Source organism: Canis lupus, chromosome 12 (assembly GCF_011100685.1).
Source record: "Canis lupus familiaris isolate Mischka breed German Shepherd chromosome 12, alternate assembly UU_Cfam_GSD_1.0, whole genome shotgun sequence".
Taxonomy (NCBI): domain Eukaryota; kingdom Metazoa; phylum Chordata; class Mammalia; order Carnivora; family Canidae; genus Canis; species Canis lupus.
This window is the reverse complement of record NC_049233.1, coordinates 63,072,328-63,097,738: the sequence shown is the minus strand read 5'-3', so window position 1 is coordinate 63,097,738 and position 25,411 is coordinate 63,072,328. Positions and strand designations below refer to the sequence as shown.

Here is a 25,411-nt window from a genome sequence, read left to right as displayed (position 1 = left end):
TCTTTTGGGAGTGGAGTGGAAAGGGGGAGATAAACATTTGAGAAACTTTAAACAAAGGAGTTGTCCAAAGTTTAGCAAGCTCAGCTGAGCGTGAAGAGCCAGACCAACAGGCGAGGAGGGCTTCTGTGAGAGGCAGGGAGCTGTTCGCAAGTAGTGTGCATTTCAGAGTAGGAATGGAAGAAAAGTAAAAAAAATTGGGACATCAAAAGATAGCATAAAAAATAAGCAAAACATTAATTTTGAAGTAAAATAAGTAATAGTGATAAAATTAGTGTTTTTACTAATTTTAAAATGAGTGATTTTTAAGAGCTTTTTCTAGGAAAATAGCTGTGTGCCGTGACAGATGGAAATTCGATTTTAAAGTTCACTATTAGCAAATCATGCTGTTCAAAAGCCACATTTAGCTTATTTTTGCCATTTGAAGAATGCTGGGATTATTTGGAATAGTAGTAACTATTGACTGTTTAACATTTTCTATGTGCCAGATTCTGAGCTAATAGTGTAGATAATTTATTTAGTCTTCTCAACAACCTCTGAGGAGCACATGTTGTCATCCCCAGGAACCTGGGGATGGTGAGGACCATTTGCTTTCCTGATGCCTTGTAAAGATTCAGACTCAAGTCAGTTGAAACCTCCTAGCCCATGTTCTAACGGTGGCTGTGAGGCAGGGGGATGGAAGAAAGGTTTTGGGCCAAGGAGAACAGCCACCTCCTGCCCCCTCAGTTTTAGAACATGACCACACTCTGCATTTGTTTATTGTTGTTACACAGTTTTTTGTCAAGTATAAAAGCACTTTTTAGTTCCCGTTGCTAGAGAGCTTACAGAACGTTTTTTATGAAACATAGTTAATTCTGTGTATTTTCAAAGAAAGCAATAAAAGTAATGACTTTGCTCAAGGGAAGGCATAAGATGACTTATTTTAAGCTAATCTTCATTCAGTAAACAAATCATTCCACCACCAAGAATCAGGTCTATTGAAAGTAATTTTAACTTTAATGTGGAAAAGTTTGGGAATTGAATTTCTCTTGGCTTCAGAGTGAACAATGCCACTTACAGAGAAAAGAATCCCAGAAGAAGTTGGCAAAAAGTGAGGTTGGTTTGGGATTTAAGCCATGTCTCTTTTTTTAAAGTAATTTTTCTGTTTTCCATTTAAATCAATAGTGTTCTGACTTGTGAATAGCAAAACTGGGTGAGCCCCATTGTTCAACTGAAATACTGTTTCTCTGGAATTATTTTGTGCCAGAGCCATGAGGAGCAGGGGTTTCAGGAGAGCAGAAGGATTTCAAGAGCTCCATTTTAGTCGTGCTTCCTCATGGGGGCCAGTACTTTGAACCACATTTGTATAAATCCAGCCACATACCTGAATTTGAATGAGTTTATGACTTATAGTATTTATTAATGACTAAGGTTAATTCTCCAGAATTTGATGGTAGATGACAACTACAAACTGTTGTTTTGGTGTTCGTTGGAGCAACCAATGATTATTTAAAACAAATGAGCTACATCTTTAGGCTCACCTGATTATACAGAAATACCGAAGGAAATTTCTACTGTGTCTTGCCTTTGGCAGATATTTCAGTGACTTTTTGTGTTGGGGGTGGGGTGGCCAGGGTCATAACAAATATCACTACAATGGATGCAAGACCTTTTCAGGCAGAAACCATAAGATGGTTACTTTGAGAAATAAAGGTTGCACATCAGGAAATGTTTTATTGTCAGGAACATTTAAGGAATCTGACATTTTCCTGAACCAAGACTCTATGTCCACAAATGTCATAGTCCAGAAAATTATGATTCATCATTCTTAGTATAAACAAATGTACCTTTCTGATTGTCTGCAGTTTTTGCATTGTCTGCTAATTTTTTACTTATTCTTCTAAGGAATAGTTTTTAGGGTTTTTTTTTTTTCCCCTTTTAAAGTATTGCTTTATGTAAAATAAAGTGAAGTTACCTTTGAGTGGTTGGTCACTTACTTTTGAGATTAGCAGTTTGTCACTGAAAAAAAAATTGAACTTGAATGCACAGCTTAACCTTTTTAAAAATAATTCTAAGGATTTCTATTAGAGGGAGTTTAGCAGATTTTATATTCTGAGTAACCTCCCAGTTGAAACAACTGGAATGCTGTAAAAAGTTTATAAAGTATTTTTCTAATATATTGCTAAGTTGGCACATGCAAAAAAAGACAAACCATAGAGACCAAAAACAAAATGAAAGCAGGATTCTTGTATTGTTCTGGAATGTTTCTGCTGGGCTTTGAGGGTTGAGTTTCCACCTGATGGCCACCTAGAGCAAGGGGGACAGAGGATAAAGCCTCTGGTTCTCCATGTTGAAAAGTCTAATAAGGGATACCCTCAGTGTAATGTTGATTAAGAAATAATCCTTGGGAGTGGGGGCATGAGGAGGAGGGAGAGGAAAAAGACCTGCCTGCCTTTACCTTTGCACTAGGGAAGGAGAGGGAGAGGCAGGATGTGAATTTTCCTAAAACATGACATGGGTACAGGTATCTGGATTGTTCCTCTCAGGTCCAAAAATCCTTATGTCAAGAATTTCATTTAAAGGGTTCCCAGAGGGATCCCTGGGTGGCGCAGCGGTTTGGCCCCTGCCTTTGGCCCAGGGCGCGATCCTGGAGACCCGGGATTGAATCCCACGTCGGGCTCCTGGTGCATGGAGCCTGCTTCTCCCTCTGCCTGTGTCTCTGCCTCTCTCTCTCTCTCTGTGTGACTATCATAAATAAATAAAAATTAAAACAAAAAAATAAAAGGTTCCCAGATTGGTTGCCTCCCAACAAGCAAATGGAGGCCAAATACAGAACTTCTCTGGAATAGTGCTACTTTAACTCAGGCCTCCAAGAATTGCCATAGATAATGTTTCAAGGGAAATCATTTCACAGTCAGAAATTTCAAAAAAAATCACAAGTCATACAAAGAAATTCACCAGCATGAGAAATAGAGCAATAGAAGAAGCAGAGTGGACTTAATCACAATCCTGACATAAATTAAGTACATTGAATATACTTTTAAAAATAAGCAATGTGATGCTGCCTTTACAAGAAAATAAACAAGAAGCTTGGAAGTATAAGCAGGAAACAACATATTATAAAGAATGACCAGATTGGAGGGAAGACTAAGTAGAATTTTTACAAATAAGGAATATGGCTATTAACATTAAAAAACTGAGTTATTAGGCTGAAGAAATTAGAAACAGCTGAAGAGAGAATTAATGAATTAGAATATGGATGTAAAAAAAAAAAAGAATATGGATGTAAAGAAATTAACTTAGAATGTAGCCCAAGAAGTGGAAAGCATGAATGATTAAGAGACATGGAAAAGAGAAAATCTTTTCAGAAATGATAAACAACGTAATTGGGACCAGTCATTTTGCAGAGGACAACTGGCCCATGATGTTACCATGAAAATCACACAGCTGTCTAAATATCAAAGCAGACTTTAAAGTAAAAAGCATTGCTAAAGATAAAACCTCATCACCATTTAAAGCTTCAGTTTTACTTAAATATAATAATTCTAATTTTGTATATATTGAACAGCATGATTTCAAAATACAGAGAACAAAATCGAACAGCAATACAAGTAAAAATCTACAGTCACATAAGAAACATTTTAACCAACCTTTTCTGTGACCAATAGAAAAAAAATGGCTTCCCAAATCAGTAAATACATGGATTTGAACAATGTGATTAACAAGTGACTTAATAGACATATTTAGCATGTCACACCCGAAAGATGCAAAATATGCAGGAACATGGAGGAACATTTAAAAATCATTAAAGGAAAAATAACTAGGCCATACAGTTTTTATCAGCAAATTTTAGAAGATTAAAATCATTCAGAGTGTGTTCTTTGAGCATAATAGGATTCAGCCAAAAGTCACTAACAATAACCAGAGGATGAACAGTCTCACAAACGTAATGTCATATGAGAGAAGTCAGACAAAAGAATACATGTTGTCTGGCTTCACTGTAGATGAAGTTCAAGAATAAGGCAAAATTAGACTCAAGTGTTTATGGATGCATATTAAAACAGGAAAAGAACAGGGAAAATGAAGTAAGTAATGTAAAAATCAGGATGATGATTACCTTGAGGAGGGGAAGGGGATTGTTCAGAATATCATGGTGCAAAAAATTCTCTTGTGAAAAATGTATTGGGTATCCTTATGTGTGTATTCTTTCAAGTGAACTTAAGAATGCTGTTAACAAATTCCCTAAAACTCCCATTTGAATTTTGATTAGGAATTATGTTTGATTTATAGATTTCCTCTGGGATTATTTAAACCTTTTTTTTTTTTAATTTTTATTTATTTATGATTAGTCACACAGAGAGAGAGGAGGCAGAGACATAGGCAGAGGGAGAAGCAGGCTCCATGCACCGGGAGCCCGATGTGGGATTCGATCCCGGGTCTCCAGGATCGCGCCCTGGGCCAAAGGCAGGCGCTAAACCGCTGCGCCCCCCAGGGACCCCTATTTAAACCTTTAAAATATTGAGTCTCCCCATCTAGAGATATGGTGGCGTGTTTACAGTTATTCAGGGTTTTTTTTATTGTTTTTAGGATCCCTTAGGAATGTTTTAGAGCTTTCTTTAAGGTTACACAACTAAATAGTGGATCTGGGGGTTTAATTCAGTTATGTCTCACAAAAAGAAAAACCTTTCCACCATGGAAGTATGTTTTTCTTGATAAATTTAATTCAACAACAAAAAATTGTATAAAGATATTATGCTATGGAGATGAATGAGATAATGAATGTAAAATCACCTTGAAAGATCCAAAGAATATAAACGAACTATCCAAATTAACGTAGCAATTTCATTGAAAAATTTAAAATAGGAAACTAATTAAAGAATAGCTGAGATCTGGCTTGGCCTTCTAGTCAGAAATCATCAAGCTCATTTGTTTATGAAATTTTTGAAATGTACTCTGAACATTTATGTTGGACACGTTCTGAAATAGATGGCCTAATGGGGTTTGTTCTTTTGGTTTTTTTTTTTTTTCTTTTTTTTTTTTTTTGTATTTTGTATTTTTATAAGTGACATTTAGTGTGAAGTCAACCCTGGAGGTGTGTGCGTGTGTGTGTGCATGCGCATGTGCGCATGCACATTTGAAATCATCCCAGGTAGGAGCCACTGCCATAGACCAGGAGGGGAATGATGAAGACGTGGAATGGTGTGGTGGCAGTCGAGGTAGAAGGAAGTGCTCAGATAAGACACACACTCCGGTAGAAGAGAACTTAACCAGATTACATGGGCCCAGGGGCTGAGAGGAGAGGTCCTTCTTCATTGCCAGGGTTTTCAGGAAAAAAGTGAAAGTTCCTTCACATTTTTAAAAACCTTAAAATTCAGCTGTACTTGTCCTTGCTCTTTCTCAAGCCTGAGACCTTCCAAATACTGTGTCTCCTTTGTGTTCCATGGAAAGAAAAGACCTGCCCTTCCTTCCCTGCACATAAAGAAACCACAGCATTTTCAACACAGGAGAGGTGACAGGAATGCTTGGTCTCTCACCAGGGATCCTGAAGTGGGTAAAACTGATCGACAACTTTGAAGGAGAATATGACTATGTGACCAATGAGGGGACGGTGTTCACGTTCAAGACAAATCGCCATTCGCCCAACTATCGCCTGATCAACATCGACTTCACGGACCCTGAGGAGTCTAAGTGGAAGGTGCTTGTTCCTGAGCATGAGAAAGATGTCTTAGGTGAGATCACATGCTACTTGAACACTGTGCGCTTTTGTTTTTGGTGAGAAGGTCAACAAATTGGTCCAACTCTCCTTCTCTGGTGACCGGTTACAAGGTAAAGAACCTTCAGCCTTTGGTCATGGAGAGGAAGGGTCTAACTAGCGCAGCCACGTATTTACTGGATGACATCTGTGTGGTTAGTACGATGTCGTGCAGGGCCTTCATAAAAACTGTAGAGTATGAATCCAGACTTTCAAAGGTAGTGTATTGTGTTTCTCTTGTTTTTTTGTGTTGTTTTTTTGTTTTGTTTTGTTTTTTACCATCAGTTGACTCACTGTGTAGTTACTGTTTAATAATCCATCACTGACATTTAATTTTTTTTTTTAACTGTTTAGATTAGAATCCTTAGCTTTTAGCTTTTTGAATACCCTTTGGCTGTTGGTAGTATACCTGTTGTGGATCTCAGAGTGGACTTATGGTCCTCTCACTAGAAGAGAGGAGACTGTTATCAGATGCTGTTGAAACTCACTGCGGTTGCTGCTGTGTGCACTGAGCCGCATTAGCCACTTGAGAACCTCCCTCCAGCAGTTGTTTTAGAGTGCTCTGAAGTTCCCTCCTATTCATTTTCTCTGTGATGTTCCAAAAACGATAATGCTGCTTTATAAATTATTCATTGCCTGAAAGCTGATTTGATTAGAATAAGACTCACTAATTTTGCTACAGTTGTTTTTTACATGAAAGAGCCCAGTACCTTCAAACCAGTGAAGAGTTTACGTGTTGGAGGTGAACTTCTGCTGGTGCGTTGAATAGGGTAAAATCTGGTATTTTACCCAAATTGTGAAGGTATAAGATACAAAATTAGGAAAATAATTCCTTTTGAGATTTGCAGAGTGGCACCGTTTAAGATAAAGCAGTTCTTAATGTGTTTTTCAGTGAATGAAGGCACAAGTTTTGAGCCAGACAGGTCCAGGTTCATTTTCTGGAAGGGTAAGGGACTCTTTCTCCCCTGGCTCAAGGCAGTATGCCCCGTGCTTGGCACGTTAAGCCTGGCCTTGCATAGGGGCAGAAGGTAGACGACTGACTGCCTCAGGGATGGCTTCCTGCTGCTGGGCCCTTGCTTCTGCAGTTCCCTTGACCTGGAAGAAGCGCTCCTCTGGGTGTTTGCTTGCGATTCTCCTCAGCCCTTGGGCATCTGGCTGCACTCTACCACTTTCTTCTGTACTGATGTCTCTATATCCTTCTAGGCAGTTTGATTGGAACTGCCCCAAGACAACCCCACACCTCCTCTTTCCTGCAAAACCCACACCTGGAATTCTGAGGCAGTAGTGCAACCCAGATCCTCCCTCTGGCTTCTAGATTAGGTTCAGTCATAGTCTCTTTAGCTTCTCAGGTTTGGCTCTCTCATTAGCTGTAGTCCTCCCTAGGGGGAGAGGGACCTGGAGCATGGCGGGGGCTCTCTTCAAGCAAATTCCCCCACCTGTTTCCTCAAAATCTTCCATTTACTTCCTGACCCCCAGTTCTATTTGGATGAGGGATCCATGAGGCAAGGAACAGGGTTTTGGCCATTTCCTTTAACATCTTCATGTGAGAAATCTGGTTTGTAGTGACTTCAGTAGTCTGATGGCTTCTGTCCAGACTGAGAAAGAATGTCTCCCCGGGGTGGTAAAAGTCAGCATTTAGTGAGTGCTTCCTAAGTGCCTCATGAATTGGTGACTTCATATTTGGTGGGTCTACATGAGCCTTTGGTGGCATAAGTCTTCATGGAGGTGCCCTGAGAGCTTTTCAGGACAAGTCAGGTTGCACCAGTAATGATCCCCACTTAGGGAGCTATCAGAGATAGAAATATTTCCCCAGGCATGTGAGTTTTCCACCTTTTGAAGTCTCAAAGACGTGGTTTTTACTTGTGTCTTAAGGTGACATTCTCTTTCACTCGTAGATAGAGTGAGATGGAAATCAATGCTTGGAGATTTTTGGGAGGTGATATATTTTTATAATCTTCCTTCTCTAAGGTTATAAGTCCTTTGGACTAGAAAGAGGAAACCTTCAATATTCACCAGAACTCATCAATTCAAAGAGAAGCACTGTTGAATTTGCTCTTATATCATCAGCACAGAGTGCCCTATGGAGAATAAAAAGTAGAGATGAGTCATAAAGTACAGCCATAAAGTCAGAGCTTTTATTAATGACAGTCTACAAATCACCTTGTCTTTTTCGTATTCACTCTGTCTTGTTTTTAATTCTGACATGCCCATCGTTAACACAGAGTGATTATTCCTTGACAGAAATAATTTACTTCTCTTTTCTCCCCCATCCTGTACTTTCTTTAAAACTCTAAGGCCATCTCCCCCCACCCCCACCCCCGCCCTTCCTCGCAGCTGGTCCTTCAATATTCCTTTTCTCTCTCTCCATTCCAGTCCTGGCTCTCGTTCCTTGAGTTGCCTGTCCTCCCACCACCTCATCCCCCGGAGAGCTGTCCTGTCGCAGACACCACCCTGGGCACCTGTCACCTCACACCCCTGTACTCAGGATGCACTTCAGCACTTGCTTAAAGGCTCTTTTGTGTTTGGGCTCCCCAATGAGCCTCTCACTTACCTCTGCTCCCATGTTACTACTTGTGTTTTTAAGTGCTTGTGTCTTAAGGGCAGAAGTGACATCATCTTCCTGCTGGTTTCTCCAGCACCTGGCAGGGTATCTGGCACATACCCGGGGTGTAATATATTTTTGTCAAATCGACAGTCCTGATAGACATGGATCATGACTTGGTTTTTGTTGTTTTCCTTCTACCTCCTATACTATGATACTGGACACAGAATAAGTAGGCAGGATTATCTGTATCACAAAATATTTCTAGAATATTTTGTTTCCTCCGGACAGGACAGTAAGGATCATTTACTGAAGGAATATGCTGGAACTAGATGAACGATTACATCGGTTATAAAATCATTTTGCAGGTCTCATTGCTGCATGACACAATGGATGACAGTTCAAGAGCTATTTTCCAATGAAATAAGTACGCTTTTCACTACCTTGAAAGGTACATTAGCTTTTGTCTATCCTTACCTTTTCAGAATGGGTCGCTTGCGTCAGGTCTAATTTTTTGGTGTTATGCTACCTTCATGACGTGAGGAACATTCTGCAGCTTCACGACCTGGCCACCGGTGCTCTCCTCAAGACCTTCCCACTGGAGGTCGGCAGCATTGTGGGGTACAGCGGTCAGAAGAAGGACACCGAAATCTTCTATCAGTTTACTTCCTTTTTATCTCCAGGTGAGCATCTTTTCACCAGGGTTACCCAGCTTAAAAATCAGACCAGTGTTTGGATTTCTTTGGGGAAATGGAAAAGTAGTGCTGTGTTATTGAAAATCCCATATGCTGTATTATAGCCAGAATTACATAATGAGAATAAAACAGATGCTTAGAACACGGGGAAATGTGGTGCCTAAAACGTCACACTCATTCATCTGATATCCTGAGTCTCTGGGGACAGGACCAACTGGTGTTCTAGGTTGATTTAAAAAATTAGTATGAGCACATACAACCTGAGATTCAGTCTTTGGTCTATATGGATCAGGACACACACAGTGCGGAGTAGCTAAAAGCATAAAATAAAAATCCGTAGTACTATCTGACATTAAAAAACCCATTTTCTAAAACAGGCTGAGAGTATTTCGTGCTTCGTTAAACTGAATTAAGATATAATTCTCAAAGTATAGTCTTACATCATATGGAAAAAACTTGTTACTCGGTTCAAGGGAAAAGAAAAAAAAAAAACATGCTTATACATTGTGATACCATGTTCTGTGGTATGGATTAGTTTTCCCCAAAGTAAACATAGTTCTTGTTTTAACTTTTTTCCAGTTGGTCATGCTCATTTGCTGTTTTGGTTTTTCCTGCTTCTCCACTTGGCTGTGCGGCTTTCGCTGTAGCCAAAGCCACACACACACACATACACACAGTGATTTGTCCCGGGAGCCTGGCTCAGTTGGCAGCTTGCAGTTGACCGATCAGACCCTATCTTAAAAGCAATCTGGCTGAAAACATTTCTGCACTTTCCTTGTTTGTTTTTCAAGGTCCTTCATAACCCTTTTGGTCCCATCCGGCTTCGTGGCAATGGTTCCGTCCCTGGCAAAGTGAGCAGACATAGGGGAGAGAACTAGGCAGGTGCCAAAGTGGCTCTTACGTCATATTCAGGACATAACTTTTCAGTTCCTTTGTGTAAATACCAAGGAGTGCAAACATTTGTAAGACTTGTCTTAGTTTCCATTTATGTTTTTTTTCTTTTAATAATATTAAAACCCACCCTGTACAAGTGGCTCTACATGGGGTTTGGCCAGATGACAGTGATGCCTCGTCTACGTGTGTGTGTGTGTGTAACCTTACCGCTCTGGCAGCTTGCTGTCAGGGTTACTGAAACCAAAAGAGTGATGTTCTTCTATAAGTAGGTCTGATGGTATTCCCGGAACACCTAGCAAGCTCTACTTTCCCATGTGCCTTTCAGAGGATCCAGGGGGGCTAAGAAAAGTGCCCACAACCGTGTGGAAGTCCTGCTCAGTGCCAGGAGTCAGAAACTGACAGGTCAGGGATCCCATGCCAGGGTGTCCTATGCCCCCCCCCCCAACCTTCTGCCCTGGGGCACATTGGAGGCCAGTGGACAGGAACCAAGAAAAACCCATTTCTTCCAGATTACCATTCCCAACCCACTGCTGCAGGCTTCACCATTTATTTCCCCAGCTTACACTGGTTCCAGAAATTTTCCTTGGAAAATCTCATAGCTTAAACAGTTTAAACGGATAAACGGCAATGAGGAGAATAGGGTAGGGGTCACTTACCCCTTTTTGATAAAAGCCAGAGTCCCTGAAGCCCTCTAAACCTTCAGTGACTCCGCGTGGGCATTCGTTTCAGGAGTAAGCTCATCAGCACCGGGGAAGAAAGGGCTCACTGTCCTCGTGTAAAGGGATGGGTTCCAAGCCAAGCAATGAAACACACTATCTGTGACTATTATGGCTGTGAAGTTTGAGAAGTTGAAAAGCTCTATACCACCGGGCAGTTTCTGAACAAGCTTTAATTTATTGTCGTAATGCCTTTGTCTTTTCTTACTCGTTTTGCTTCCATCTTTCTCTTTTCTCCCTTTAATGCACGAGAGGATATCTTAAACCAGAGAAATGGGGCCTCTAGACTCAGGCCTTCTGGCCCAAAGTAAAAACAGCCATCATCAGCTCATTAAACTGGATTTCTCAAATCAAGAATTGTCAGTGCATGTATGTGTGTATCCATCCACGCACAGACGTTCCAGAGGCTGTCTTTCCCTGGTCTCTGAAGATTGCCTGTCTACAACTGCAGTCAATAGCAGAGACAGTAAATTATAAGTAAAGCCTCGGAGCAAAAAATAATTCCAGCTCCAGCTGTTCGAGGCATGTGGTGGTTTGCATCTGCCCGGTGGGCACCAGCTGACTTTGTTTCCCACGGAGGCCCACAGTGAAGACCAGGTGTCTTGAGCCCAAGCTATTTAGAACTTTTGTACCTTGAATCAAACTTGGGAGAAAAAGAGCAGCCAGGGCAATTTGGAACATGATGCACTTATTCCTTGCGGCCAAAACAGCTTAGTGGTTGAGCTGAATTAATTCTGTATCCCATGGAACCTCAGAAGGTTGTCCAAGGTTAGCTCCAGACAGACTTACATGTTGTAATAATCCATATAGCAAGCCCCAGGTGCATCTCTCTGGGAAACAGGAATGAGCAAAGAAGCCTTTGCTAGGCTATTTGGGAAAGCCAAATAAAAAAGAATTTAAGTCTTAATTTTGTAGAGCAGTTTGAGGTTCACAGCAAAACCAAGGGGAAGGTACCAGAGACTTCCCATGTACCCCTGCCCCCGCATCACAGCCTTCCCCATTATCAGTATCCTCCGCCCTCCAGAGTGGGGCAGTTGTTACAAGTGATGAATCTACATTGACACATCGTAATCACCCAGAGTCCCTATTTACATTATGGTTGACCATTGCTGTCAAACATTCTGTGGGCTTGGACAAATGCATAATGACATGTATCCATCATTATAATATCCTATGGAATATTTTCACTGCCCTAAAAATCCTGTGTGCTCCCCTAAATTCACCCCTCCCTGCTCCAACCCCTGGCAACCACTGATCCTTTTACTGCTTCCAGTTTTGTCTTTTCAGATTGGCTTCTTTCACTTGGTGCTAAGCATTTAAGTTTCCTCCATATCTTTTCATTGGCTCGATAGCTGATTTCTTTTAGCCCTGAATAATATCCCATTGTCTGGATGTACTAAGGTTTATTTATACATTCATCCCCTGAAGGACATCTTGGAAGCTTCCCAGTTTTAGCAATTACAAATAAAGCTGCTATAAACATCCGTGTGCAGATTTTTGTGTGGACATAACTTTTCAACTCCTTTGTGTAAATACCAAGGAGCGCAAACATTTTTAAGACTTTTAGTTTCCGTTTATGTTTTTTTTTTTTTTAATATTAAAACCCACCCTATACAGGTGGGTTTAGATGGGTCGTCTTTTAGAAGGTTCTTTTGCCTTCTCTGTACATACCAGTTTTTCAGAGCCTCTGATTCTTCTTTCACAGTTTCAATCCCAGAGTTTCTCCTTCCTCTTAACTCAGACTCCTATTTCTTTTGCCTCTTCACATTTATTTTGGATTATTGGGAATATATGAGCTGACCATCCCTGTCTCCTTCCTCTTACTAGAACGGCTTTGTTAAACCACTTGTGTTCATCAGGATACACATCTCCATAAGTCCAGACACCTCCTCTGGCCTTAGGGGATTTCCGTAGCCCAATTCTCTCTTTCACCTCCAAACTTGGAAATTTATTTCCTAGAGATCACCTAACCAGTCCTCTCCAGTTTTTTTTTTTTTAATTTTTATTTATTTATGATAGTCACAGAGAGAGAGAGAGGCAGAGACATAGGCAGAGGGAGAAGCAAGCTCCAAACACCGGGAGCCCGATGTGGGATTTGATCCCGGGTCTCCAGGATCGCGCCCTGGGCCAAAGGCAGGCGCTAAACCGCTGCGCCACCCAGGGATCCCTCCTCTCCAGTTTTTTGATTCGAAGAGGTCTTCTCTAAACCCCACCTCCCCTTGGACTTACCAAGCCAAGTTGGATAGGACACAAATATCATTAGGTAATAGGAATTCACATTATATGAATGTGCATTGGGCTAACCTGGGCTAACCTAGACTAACCCAGATGGATCTGTAAAAAGAAAGTACTGCTCAAACGTTCTGGTCTAACCCAGCCTCCCCCACGGTGACTCTTTTGCATGGGACAGGAGGATAGGAGTCAGGTTCTCGGCACTGTTTCTCTGAATGGTAGCCAGTCTCTGTTGCATACTTATTTCATTCTGCTCTTAGAGAATGTGATGTCTTAGTTTTTCCAGATAAACAGGCATTTAGAGTACATTTCCTATTCATTCTTTCACAAAGGAATTTGTATTCCAGTACTTTGGGGTTTGTGTAAGGTCACTGACCCTGCACCTGTGAGAGGTAGCAGTCCTAGCTGCCGGGTCCTTTGTCATTCGCTGTGGTCCAGGCTGCTACCAGGGTTTGTCAGGGGCTCAAACCCCACAGGCTTGGTCTGCAATCTTTTTTGTTAGTTGCTCGGTTTTTCAGTTTGTTTTTAAGGATTCAGATTTGTGTGTGTATTTTGAGGAAGGGGGGGTCAAGTATATATGGATCAAGAAGCTTTTCAAAAATTAACATATATCTGAAAAGAGCCTCGCCCTCAAGATTACATTCATCTAGGCAAGGACACTATTCAGTATATCCAGTACATTAGAATGTGTGCCCAAAGAAAGTATGCCCAGAGTGTAGTTTGGAAGTACTTCATGTGTTTTGATGTATTTCAACAGACAGCATGACTTAAACTAGGAAAGCCAATACTTTGGTCACATTACTTATCTTCTCTTTGTCAATATTCATCATACTTCCTATTATAATACCTTAAAACAGTCTGTCTATAAGCATGAGACTTACAATGACATTCATAGGATCAGCAGTTATGCTAGTAATGAATGTAAACGTGTTACTCTTGGCCTTTGGGGGTGCAGGGTGTTTCTCATCTCTTAATGAAGTATAGGCACAGAGCAGAGGATTTGAGAAGAAAGCAGGCCACCCTTGTAATACGTGATCAATCATTTTGAATGTGCCCTGTGGAAGTACTGTTTAGTTTCTAGTTTTCCAGCAAGTATTGGGATCACTAAATCGATTTTTCATGTATTTGACAGTGTATGTTTAAAGTATTGTGTGGGAGGGCTGTTTCCACACCAGCCACTCTGGATGACTAATTCTGTTTCATAAACCACCTCAGTGTCGTTTTCAAATAGTAACCACTCATTTTACTTGTTTCTTTGATTTAGTTCTTAAGTGGTAGGGCAGTAATAGCGTTAAACTCAGGAAATGGAATTTTAGTGATTAAATAAGCTGGCATTCTTGGTGTGTATTCACTAATTTGTGTTGTGCACAGTTAAAGGGATAAACAGAATTTTAAAAGCAACTCTCAAATGGTATCTGATCATCTTGGGTCCCCTAATTGCTGTCCACATGTGTGTCCACGGGCAGGTGAGTGTCCGGCATCTGGAGCCCCACAGTTCCCATCAAGAGACCCTGCCCGGCTGTTGATTTTGGGTAGATCATTTGAGTTTTCCATCATACTTCACCTCGCAGGTGAAATGACCCTACGTGAAATCTCCCCATCTTCCTTGACCTGCACTCCTAAGTGGCAGAGGGAAGACTTGCTAAGTTCACTGTGACGTCTTTCACCTCTTCTCATGCTCAACACGATGCTATGGAATCTTCTAAAATGTCCACACAGATTATGGTTGCAAGAAGGAAGGCCACATGTGGTGGCAATGATGAAAGGTGAACGCTTACATAGCATCCCACGCACCAGACTGTTCTAAGCACTTACACGGCAGCAGAGAATACCTAGGTCCTTCTCTTGCTCTTCATAGCATCCAGTTGTGCCATGTGATCCTTGCCCACCTGGTATCCAGTGAGTTTGCGGACTAAACCAGGACTTCCGCTTCCTTCTAGGTATCATTTATCACTGTGACCTCACCAAAGAGGAACTGGAGCCAAGAGTCTTCCGAGAGGTTACCGTGAAAGGGATCGATGCTTCCGATTACCAGACAGTCCAGGTATGGAGCATTTGTGAGAGTTGGAAAATCTGACTTCTGGGCTGGGCTATTGCCACCTGGTTTGTTAGGAGCCGTGGAGGGAATCCACGGGAATATTGGTGACGGGTGTTTTGGTGTTCTCACTCTCCCTGGGCACGGAGCCAGGGATGGTCCTTGCCCTCCTAGAGCTCGCAAGCTCTGCTTCCAGAGCTGCTGCTGTCAATAGGAAGCCAGAGTCCCCTGTGGGGGGATCTTACTGCAGAAGAGTGGGTTATGGGCTCGCTCAGTCTCGTGACATCACAAGTAACAACACACATTTGCTCTATACAAAGTCTTGACTCAAGTGCTGCGAGTCCGTCTTTTCCGTCTGACGTTCATGTGTACTTCTGTCCGGCACAGATAAGACCCTCCGTGCAATATTAGAATGGGCGACTTAACTGCCTAATTGTCATGGCACCACAAGCTCAGTCTCTGGCCACCCATCCTTTCAGGTTAAGAATCTCCTTTTTTGTTTTTCCAGAAAATTTTTGTTTTGCCTCTCCAAAGGCATTAAGTCTCCCAGAAATGGAATCATTTATTGATTGAGGACATAGATTGTCTCTGTTCCTTTTGCAATGAGAGGTCACTGGTGAGGTAGCAGGTGTTTGTCAGGGCTCTCCCACTTGGAGGGCTGGACCACACAGACCACACACAGATGAGGAATCAGATCACTGTGAAGGAAGTTCAGAGCAAAGAACTGGATGCTCCCAAGAATGTTTCTGTGAATCCAGGACATTAGTTTGGCTTGTTGAGTTACCCTTCACCTGTCTAGAAGTGGTCTAGACGATGGGCTAGATCTAGATCATAAATAAAGCATTGTTTCCAAACCCCACAGTGGGCTGGATCTGGTCCGGGGTTGCAGCTTGTCACCCCTTGTTCTAGATCAGGAATTGGTAAACTGGGCTCTGGTTTTGTGGGAGAACAGCCACATGCATCTCTTTACATAGTGTCTGTGGCCGTCTTAGTGTGTTAACAGGGTGGGTGCAGCAGGGCCTATATGGCCCGTAAAGTTTAAAATACTAAGTATTTGGCTCTCTAAGAAAAAGTTTACTGATCCCTGGTCTATGCTAAAAAGTACTTATAAAATCCAAGCATTCTCAGTAGGTGCACAGGGCCTTCATCACGAAGCTCTGTCAGGCGTGAAATGCGCATGCACTCTTAGGGGGGCATTGAGTGAGTCACTCAACCTTTCTACTACAAGGTTTTTTTTAGCTGTGAAATAGAGAAGATGGTATATATTTTACAAGATTCCTATAGGATTATATGACATGATGTATATTAAGTGGCACATAGAATATAATCTATTTTTTCAATCAATATTAGAAATAAATATAACAGACTATTAGTCTCCTGTATCTCTTTTGGCTTCCTGCTGCTTTTCATTTTCAAGGTGAGCTATTGCCTGGAGAGAGATCCCGTGGGAGCCAGTAGCCTGTGTGGCGCTTACATGGTTCGCTAACTCACCCTAGTCCTGTATTAGCCTTTTTTTTTTTTTTTGTTTTAAATTTTTATTTATTTATGATAGTCACAGAGAGAGAGAGAGAGGCAGAGACACAGGCAGAGTGAGAAGCAGGCTCCATGCACCGGGAGCCCGACGTGGGATTCAATCCCTGGTCTCCAGGATCGCGCCCTGGGCCAAAGGCAGGCGCTAAACCGCTGCGCCACCCAGGGATCCCCTGTATTAGCCTTTAAAAATCATTTTCAGGCTGTCGTTCTTTGCTGTTATCCCTTTTCTCCATGTATAGAAAATTTGTTCCTATCAAATGTAACATGTCACCTCTCCAAGGCATGTCTAGTCTTTGCCTCAGGAACCCTGGGGCCAGGATGGGCACATACACGTACACGCCACCGCCTCCCCCGTCAGTAGTGCCAGGGATGCCCAAGCAGCACCCACTGACTCTTCCTCTTCACCCTTCAAAGATACAGCCTTGGCCCTAGAATTGGGTGGTCACCCAAGTGAGACCCCCTGTCATCCTCTCATCTCTACTGTGTAACCCCTCAGCTCGCTTGCTTGTTTGCTTGCTTGTTTGTTTGTTTGTTTATAACATTTTATTTATTTATTTGAGAGAGAATGAGAGCACAAGCCAGGGAGAGAGGCAGAGGGAGAAGTAGCCCACTGACTGACTGAGCCACCCAGGCGCCCCCTCCTCAGCTCTATTTAAAAAAACACATTATTGGGACATCTGGGTGGTTCAGCAGTTGAGTGTCTGCCTTTGGCTCAGGGCATGATCCCGCGGTCCCAGGGTGGAGTCCATCAGGCTCCCTGCAGGGAGCCTGCTTCTCCCTCTGCCTGTGTCTCTGCCTCTCTCTCTGTGTCTCTCATGAATAAATAAAAATCTTTTTAAAAAAAGTAAAAAATTAAAATTAAAAAAAGCACATTATTGTCCTTTCCTTTCCAGCTTCCCACAAATATTTAGTGCTTAGGCCTGCAGTTATCTTTGGAGTTTGGAATGAGGGAGAGGCACCTATAAGAATGCCAGGGAGGCGGCTTCTTACAGGGAAAGAACTCTTCTCACAGTGAGGATGGTTAGAGTTGTTTCTCTTCTTGCCCATCCGGTAACAGTAATATTCTTTATGGATGACACACAAAGAAACTAGTTACCACCTAATGTGTATTGTTTTCATTTATAAATGAAAAACTAAAATGTTGCAGCTGAGCAAGTGCTTGGTGGGATAGAAATCTCTCAGCCATGTACTAACTGGGGAAGAGAGGAGCATGGGTGATGCCAGTTGCCTGTATCACTGGACAACTGAACTCCTCTACTTCACAAAGAAAACTCTCCTGATGTTGAGCTGCCAAAAGAACAACCTTTTGTTTCTACCACCACAGTAGGGAAGGAAAAAAAAAAAGGAGAAAGATGGCAAATATTTAAAAGGATAGTAACTGAGCAGAACACGTTGCATCACACATCTCAGCGCACTTCTCGTTTCCGTATTTTAGAACGTGGCAGGAAATATGTGTGTGGACAGAGTATACATATAATGCTAATAGGGGATTTTATTTTTTTATTTTTTGAAGATTTTATTTATTCATGAGAGACACAGAGAGAGAGGCAGAGACACAGGCAGAGGGAGAAGCAGGCTCCATGCAGGAGCCTGATGCAGGACTCGATTCCAGGACCCCGGGATCACACCCTGAGCCAAAGGCAGATGCTCAACCGCTGAGCCACCCAGGCGTCCCACCAGTAGGAGATTTTATATCTATTGATTATACACATCAGACATACTGCACTGAGTTATCGAAATAGAATTCTTTCATCATTTATGGGTGCCCTTGAAATGCTCTTTGATGTCACAATACCATAGACTTGTATCACTTAAAAAATCCATTGTGCAGTGGTTCAGATTCAAGTGTTTCAGCAGAGCTTTGACATGAAATGTGAGCGTGACAGATGTCCTCACGTTTTGATTAGGCCCTCGGTGGGTTGCCAGCATTGACCTACCATTGTAAAAGCAAGCCCTGGAGAGGCATTTGTGCGTGAATGGAAAACATCTGATGGTGGATTTGTGGGAGGTGGGGGGAAGGGTATTTTTATCTTCAGTTTCTTTAGGGTGATGTCACTTTTGATTCCTCTAGATCCTGGTGTTTATATTTATTCCATATGAGGTTTAAAAAGAAGATCCTCTAGGCTGTTTGTGATTCCTTCTTACATTTTGTGGAGCATGGTATCGTTTGGAGCAAATACTGCAGCATAGATTGCGCTGCGTAGTTGGTCAATGCAGTTAATGGTGGTCATGACCATGCACATCTAGCTGATGGTATAGCTGCTAAGGTAGACCAAGACGAGGAGGAAGAGAAAGGGCAAAGAGACACAATGCTAAGTAACCCCAGAAGGCTATTCTCATATGTTTGTTGTACGTTCACCCAGAACCCAGCATATCTTGAATTTGGGGAGCAGATCGTGGAGGATATGGTGTCGCATTTTGCTGGTAGACATAGAACAGAACTGTCTGTATAACCTTTATCCATCCCTGACTGCAGCTGCGGGCAGAACATTGATCTGTATCAGAAATATAATTTTGAAAATCAGATCCTGGAAAGGCTGTTGGTTTCTCTTCCAATTGGGGGTACACACAAAAATTTAGTTTTAGATAGGTTTATCAAATCAGCAATTGACTAATCCTGTCTGTTTTCTTTTTTTATTGTGAAGGACACATCTACATAATATTGATTAGAACCTCTGCACCTGTATCTTTAAGAGGAAGCTGAAACACTGAACACTGGGAATTAAACTTACAAAATAAGCTTAGCGATAAGTGATTTACCTGAAAAAAAAAAAAATCTGTCTTCCTTTATAATCAGTGATGTGTTTCATTTTAAACAAACGTGGAATAATAGGGAAGTGGCAGTTAAATTTAGTCCTCCAGCCAGTATGACAGGCCCTTCCATGCCGGTGGGTACTGTTTGAATATGGAGAATTTCTAGACACAGGGCATTGACCCTGGGAAATTTACAGTCAGACTGGAAAGTTGAGACATACAGATCTGAAAGGTCAGACACCCGAAGGATGTTCTCTCCAGGATCAAGGGCAAGGTGCGGCCTCCGCCGTGCTGCAGCATTGAAGATCACCCTGGCGGGGTGGGGAGGGGGTCTTCACAGGAGGGGCAGAAACTGGGCAGGGCTTCAAGGGATGGGTGCTTCCATGACTCCTAGTTCCCCAAGAGGCTCCTGACCAGTTCCACCACCATCCTTGTTCAGAGAGGCACCACCCTCTGCCTTCTTGCAGCAGGTCACTTTCATAATTTCACAGCAAATTCAAGAAGGGAACTATGCCCTCCGTCTCCAGTGCAGTAGGTTGCCTTCTGTCGTTTGTGGGTGGAATAGTGTTTGCATTGTGGGTGAACGTGGCATGATACGCAGCGTAGCAAAGTGCACTTTTTGGTTTCTCGGTATCTCATTTTTTTTGTCCAGCCAGCTGAGAGACTGGCTTTCTTTTTCCTCCGCAAATGAAAGACAAAATTTATAGACCTGAAAAAGAACTGAGTGTACTATGAATAAACTCCATTATCTACAGTTTCCACATTTCGTGAAAGACATTAAATTGAAAGGAAGGCCCAATTTTATGGGTGAAAGCAAACCATATGGTACGAAAATAGTAAGAATTAAAAGTATTTAACAGATTGAATTATCTTGATTCCTGTTTCTTACGCTTCGCAGGCACTTTTCTGAGGTTTACCTGCAGCAATGCATATGAAACACCAGGCACATCCCAAAGGTGGTTTGCTGGGTACTGAAAAGAAATGTTAAAATTAAATAATTCTTTGGGTTTTTACCAAGATGCTTTGAGGTAGAAGGAGTGGGAATTTTTTTTTTCTTGAATTTAGTGTAGATTTTTCTAACCTTGGCGATAACTATGGTTACTAGCATCTACAGGCTTTGCCATTCAGAGAACATATTCTCAGAGCATCAATTAGTCTTTGAACATTTGTTAACTTCTGTGCTGAGCACATGGCATGTCCAGTTTTTGAAAACTGACTCATCCACATCCTCAGTGAGCTGACCTTTGAACTGGTGATAGCATGTTTCTGTAGTGCTGTGTTCTCACAGGTAGTGGTCAGAAATCTTAAGCAGTGTTAGTGGAGAGTGGGGGAACACTTAAAAAAAAAAAAAAACTTTTTGAGAGGTCTGTGCTTGCACATGATTAGAAAACAGCTTTACATTGTTCTTGATGATTTAGTGCCGGAGCATTCAGGTTATCTGTGATCCTACATTTCATAGTGGCCTATTCTTGCATAAACAGATTCCCACCCTTCTTTAGGACTCTTTGTCACGCAGACATTCTAGATTGAGGTTAATGAGGTTCGTAATCAGAGGCTACACATTTGTGGGTCTCTCCCCTTTTGGTATCAGCTGTGTTAAAATAATTTGTAAAATAATAATAATTATTTGACTGTAAAGGTTGATGAAGAATTTGGCTTTTTGTTATCTTATAATAGAGAAATAAGTTATGGGGCCCAGGTCATTCCTCATTCCACTGTAAATAAATCCTCTTCCATTTTTTAAAAAAGGATATTACTTTGCTGCCACCTGCAAGTTTGTAACCCTCTTTCAGTAAAAATCACAAGGTGGCCTTGAGAATTAAGCAGCTGGTCCCCATGATGAGAAGCCTGGGGAGGTTTCTTGAGCCTCCTGTGGGGCTTCGCTGTGGCAACGTGGATGCAAGCCAGGCCTGTGCTGACCTTGGTCAGAGCTTCCCTGAGCTTTGCTGAGGAAGTGGAGTCTGCGTGGGATGAGGACCAGGGAGACAGCCGAACCCACCCTGGTGACTTAGCGCATAAGGAGGGTGGCCAGGAGAGAGAAGCCCTATTGGTTGGCTCTCCTGGGGTACCTGGTGGTGACTCAGCCGCAGGCATATTTGCTCAGCTTATTTTGTGGAGATTTTAATGAGTTAACAGGTGTTGATTCTATTTGAATGACTCAGATTAACATGCTGGAAGGCCTCTAGGTTTATCGTTCTTGCATTAGAGGCCCTAAATGTTAGAGATCAGGCTACCTATAAATTCAGTACCATAGGTGAAAATGATACTCATTGGAGCTTTGTTCATCCTTTGTATCTTTACAAATTAAATTTGTTAATCTGTATATTGCAACGTATCAGATATCCACAGATAGTACTGAGTTTGCTATTATATGTAATGAAGCCACTTAAATAGATTCAAATTTTGTTTACCTTGTAAGAGTCATAGCTTTTTGAGATCCATAAAAAGTTGCAGGTTACTGAGCTTTGCTGATGTGCAAGTGGGTAGATTTCAGGTTACTCCCTGCTAACAATTAGCTTCAGCTCCTTGCTAAAAAAAATTATCTTGGGAAAAGAATGTCCTATTTCATTATCCTATAGAAGACAAAGTAGCAAGTAACTTACTTCTTATTAGAACTCACTCAATAGCATGGTATCATCTATGAATAATGTGTGCTAATGGTACTTTTGCCATTTTAATAATTTTTTTTATTTTTTTTTAAGATTTTATATATTTATTCATGAGAATACACAGAGAGAAGGGAGAGAGAGAGAGAGGCAGAGACACAGGCAGAGGGAGAAGCAGGCTCCATCCAGGGAGCCCAACATGGGACTCGATTCCAGGTCTCCAGGATCATGCCCTGGGCTGAAGGCAGGCACTTAACTGCTGAGCCACTCGGGCTGCCCTAATTTTTTTGTTTTTAAAAATGAATCTGAATCTTGGTGTGCCTGGGTGATTCAGTCAGTTAAGCTCCCGACTCTTAGTTTTGGCTCAGGGTCTTGGGATAGAGCCCCACGTGGGGCTCCACACTTAGCAGGGAGTCTACTTCTCCCTCACCCTCTGCCCTTCCTCTCTCTCTTTTAAATGAAGGGATTAATCTTTAAAAAAAAATAAAATAAAAATGGGTCTGAATCTCAAGGTATGTTCTTCAGATTGGATTCAGCTGTGAGCACAGGAAACATCAAGAAGAGAGACATTTATTTCCCTCTCACAGAAAAGAAGGGGAATTGGTCCAGGGCCAACTTGGTATCCAAAGTGCAAGGAATCCAAGCTCCTGCTCTCTTGCTGCTTCATCACATGTGGCTTTTGTTCCCAGCATCTCTTTGAGGTCTCCTAACACTGCTGTCCATCCAGCCATATTATATCCACTTTCTAGCCAACAAGAAGGCGGCAGTAGGGAAGAAGAGGGGAGTGGGGGAGCGAAGGGGCATGCCAGCTGTCTTAGAAGCATGTTTTCTAAAGGTGCGTGTAATCTGTCTGCTTTCATCTTAATGGTGAGAAAGCACTCATCTGGCCACAGGTAGCGCAAGGTGGTTTAGAGATGTGGTTTTAGTTCCAGAAAAAGAAATGTGCGCAGCTAAAAATCAGGGCCTTTTGATGGAGGAAATGGAGAATAGACATTGGGGGACAACTAGCAATCTGTCACACAAAACAGGACTTCAGCAAAAATTTTTGGTGTGGATGGAGCACCTGGATGGCTTGGTTTAGCATCTGCCTTCGACTCAGATCATGATCTCGGGGTCCTGGGATTGAACCCTGTGTTGGGCTCCCTGCTCAGTGAGGAGTCTGCTTCTCCTTCCCCCTCTGATCCCCCCCACCCCTAGTCATGTGCCTGCACGCTCTCTCTCTCCCTCTCTCTAATAAGTAAATAAAAATCTAAAAAAAAATTTTTTTTGGTGTGGACCCTGAGACTAAGGAGTCCAAACTCCACCTGGTGGCCAGGTACCTAAACCTCGGGGTCAGGATTAGGAAAACAAAGACTGAAAAAGGTGAATATTCAGATCTTTTCATCACAGACGGCAGAAATCAATGCATTACGAAGAGAGAAGCACCCTTGAAAGAGGCTCTTCTCCCATGAAAAAAGACCTTTAATATTGCTTCCAGAACATATGTATTTCTTGAACTCTGGCCTTGACTTTAGTGCAAGTGTAATGCAAGACAAGATGGGACTCTGAGAATTATCATCAAGATGAAGTGTAAGGTGTTATCTCTGGCAGGATGAGGAAGCCAGGTAAGCTTAGACCCAGATGGCTCTCCAGATATTTGGCTTCATGCTAGAGTCTTCCTCTTGCCTGGGAAAACCAGCTCCCACTCACCACCACCACCACCACTACTACCCCATACCGTTGCCAAGGATGTGGATACAGGCCATCCTTGCAGGACCTGCTCATTAGAATGGAAGCATAAAAAAATAAAAAAAAAAATAGAATGGAAGCATAGCACAGGTCAGCCTTTGAGGGGGGGTGGGGAGAGGGTCAAGTCTCTAATTGCATAACTGCTTCTTTGCTTTTCCCTAGGTGATCTGTTCTTATGCTAATGTGTTTATGGGCTGCAGAGGAGTTGTATGTTTTCCAGTTGCATATACATTAGGGTTCCTATAGTTGAGACCTCTCATTTTACAGATGAGGAAACTAAAAGTCAGTGTGTTTGAACAAAGGTAACGGTATAAATAATTGACAAGGCTGAGACTAGAACAGAGAACTCCAGAGCCGTGCTAATCTGCGTGTTTTGTTAATCAGGATAAATCTTTTGCACTCTGTCGCTCAGTTATTGTTTTTTTCACCTCTAAAATAAATTAGGTTAAAAGGCTTCTAAATTCCTACACCTACTTACCACTAAAAGTATGTTTCTGCATCATATAAGTATCCAGCAATTACTTCGTAAACCCTTGTGGAACCTGTTAAAAAATAAAAGTACTCTTTGTGTGAAAGAGGAGACACTAAGAGCCCATAACTACATTTTAAAAATTGCTTATAAATTTTAGGATTTATTTTAGTATTCACTTCTAACCTCCTTGTCACATGTTAACAGAGATTCTCATTTCCTTGTCCATTTATTTATACCACAGATTTTCATACACACGAGTACATACATACATACGTTGTATTTTAATCTGAGGAGTTCTATGTAAGTCTTAAATGTTGGTCACCACACGGCAGCTTGAAAGTCCACTTAAAGTATGTTCTAAAGTGAAATAAAGCTTGAAGTGTTTATGGTTCTGCTTTTATCATCTTATCTCTGCTGGATTTCCCCCAGGATCTAATGCCAGTACTAGCATCAGGTTGCTTTAAACTCAAATTCAGAAGAATATTCTCAGATTTATTTCAGGAGCACTAGCCCAAGATCTCTGCTTCTTGTGTGGTGAATCTGAAAAGACACCTCTGTGCCCAAAGCAGGTGACCTTCTCAATTGCTCTTTCTTAGACAAGTACCTCCATTCCAGTGTCTGTCCCATCATTTCTGCCTTCTTAATTGGTGGAGTTGGTTTAAAAATTAATAGGGTTCAGTGGATATCTGGAATCTGAAAATTGTTTAGGTTCTCTCTGCATTGAGAAGGCTCCATAGGAGAGAGTTGGAGCAATCTTTCTTCTGCTTTTCTGTGGTAGTATCACTCCTAAACCTCAGGGGTATGTCTTTATGTGGGCTGCCACCTAGACAAGTGTTCTTTGGCTTCCTGCTCTGCTCCATCTTTTAGGGCAGATGGGGAGAAGAGAACATAGGAGCTTAGTGTGGTCTCTCCACCTGTTACATAGCTCTTCCCTATCCTCCCCTCTACTGGCATCACATTGATGGCCGAGGGATGATGGATTGAGTAAAAATAGACCTGGCACTGCAGATACTCCATTATCTCCCTGGAGGAAAAACCATTACTGCCTGACTTTATTGGTCTGTGAAGAAGGAAGGAAACATTTTCCATTTCCATAAGTATAACCTTTTGATTGGGGTCAAGTATACCTTGACCTGGGTTTACAGAAGTAGATTGGATCATTCTCTATTTGCTCCCAGTGTTGTGGTAGTGGTAGTAGTAGGGTAGTGTCCGTGGTAGATGAGAAACGTTAATAGTGATAAACCTGATGGCAATATGTTGCCAGTTAGAAGACGTTGTGTGTCAGGGTACTACACAGGGACACACACAGGTTCCTGGTCATGGTCCATGTCAAGTGTGAGTTCCTCTACCAAACTCCTGATGTCCTCTTTCCAGCCTTGCAGAAATGGCACCTAACTACCCCAAGTCCCCACCCCAAATACTCGGCACCACCAAGGCTGAACTGCCAACCCAGTCCTCGACTACCATATGCAGACT

At 42.0% G+C, this 25,411-nt stretch overlaps 1 protein-coding gene across 1 annotated transcript in view; it reads left to right on the top strand.

Annotated features, from left to right (window-relative positions):
- PREP (prolyl endopeptidase) overlaps positions 1 to 25,411 on the top strand; it is a 118,009-nt gene that overhangs the window by 56,189 nt on the left and 36,409 nt on the right. Inside the window, exons 8-10 of the mRNA XM_038554825.1 lie at positions 5,514 to 5,705; positions 8,756 to 8,953; positions 14,748 to 14,851. Of these exons, the coding sequence (XP_038410753.1) occupies positions 5,514 to 5,705; positions 8,756 to 8,953; positions 14,748 to 14,851 (494 nt within the window). The remainder of the gene's footprint in view (positions 1 to 5,513; positions 5,706 to 8,755; positions 8,954 to 14,747; positions 14,852 to 25,411) is intronic.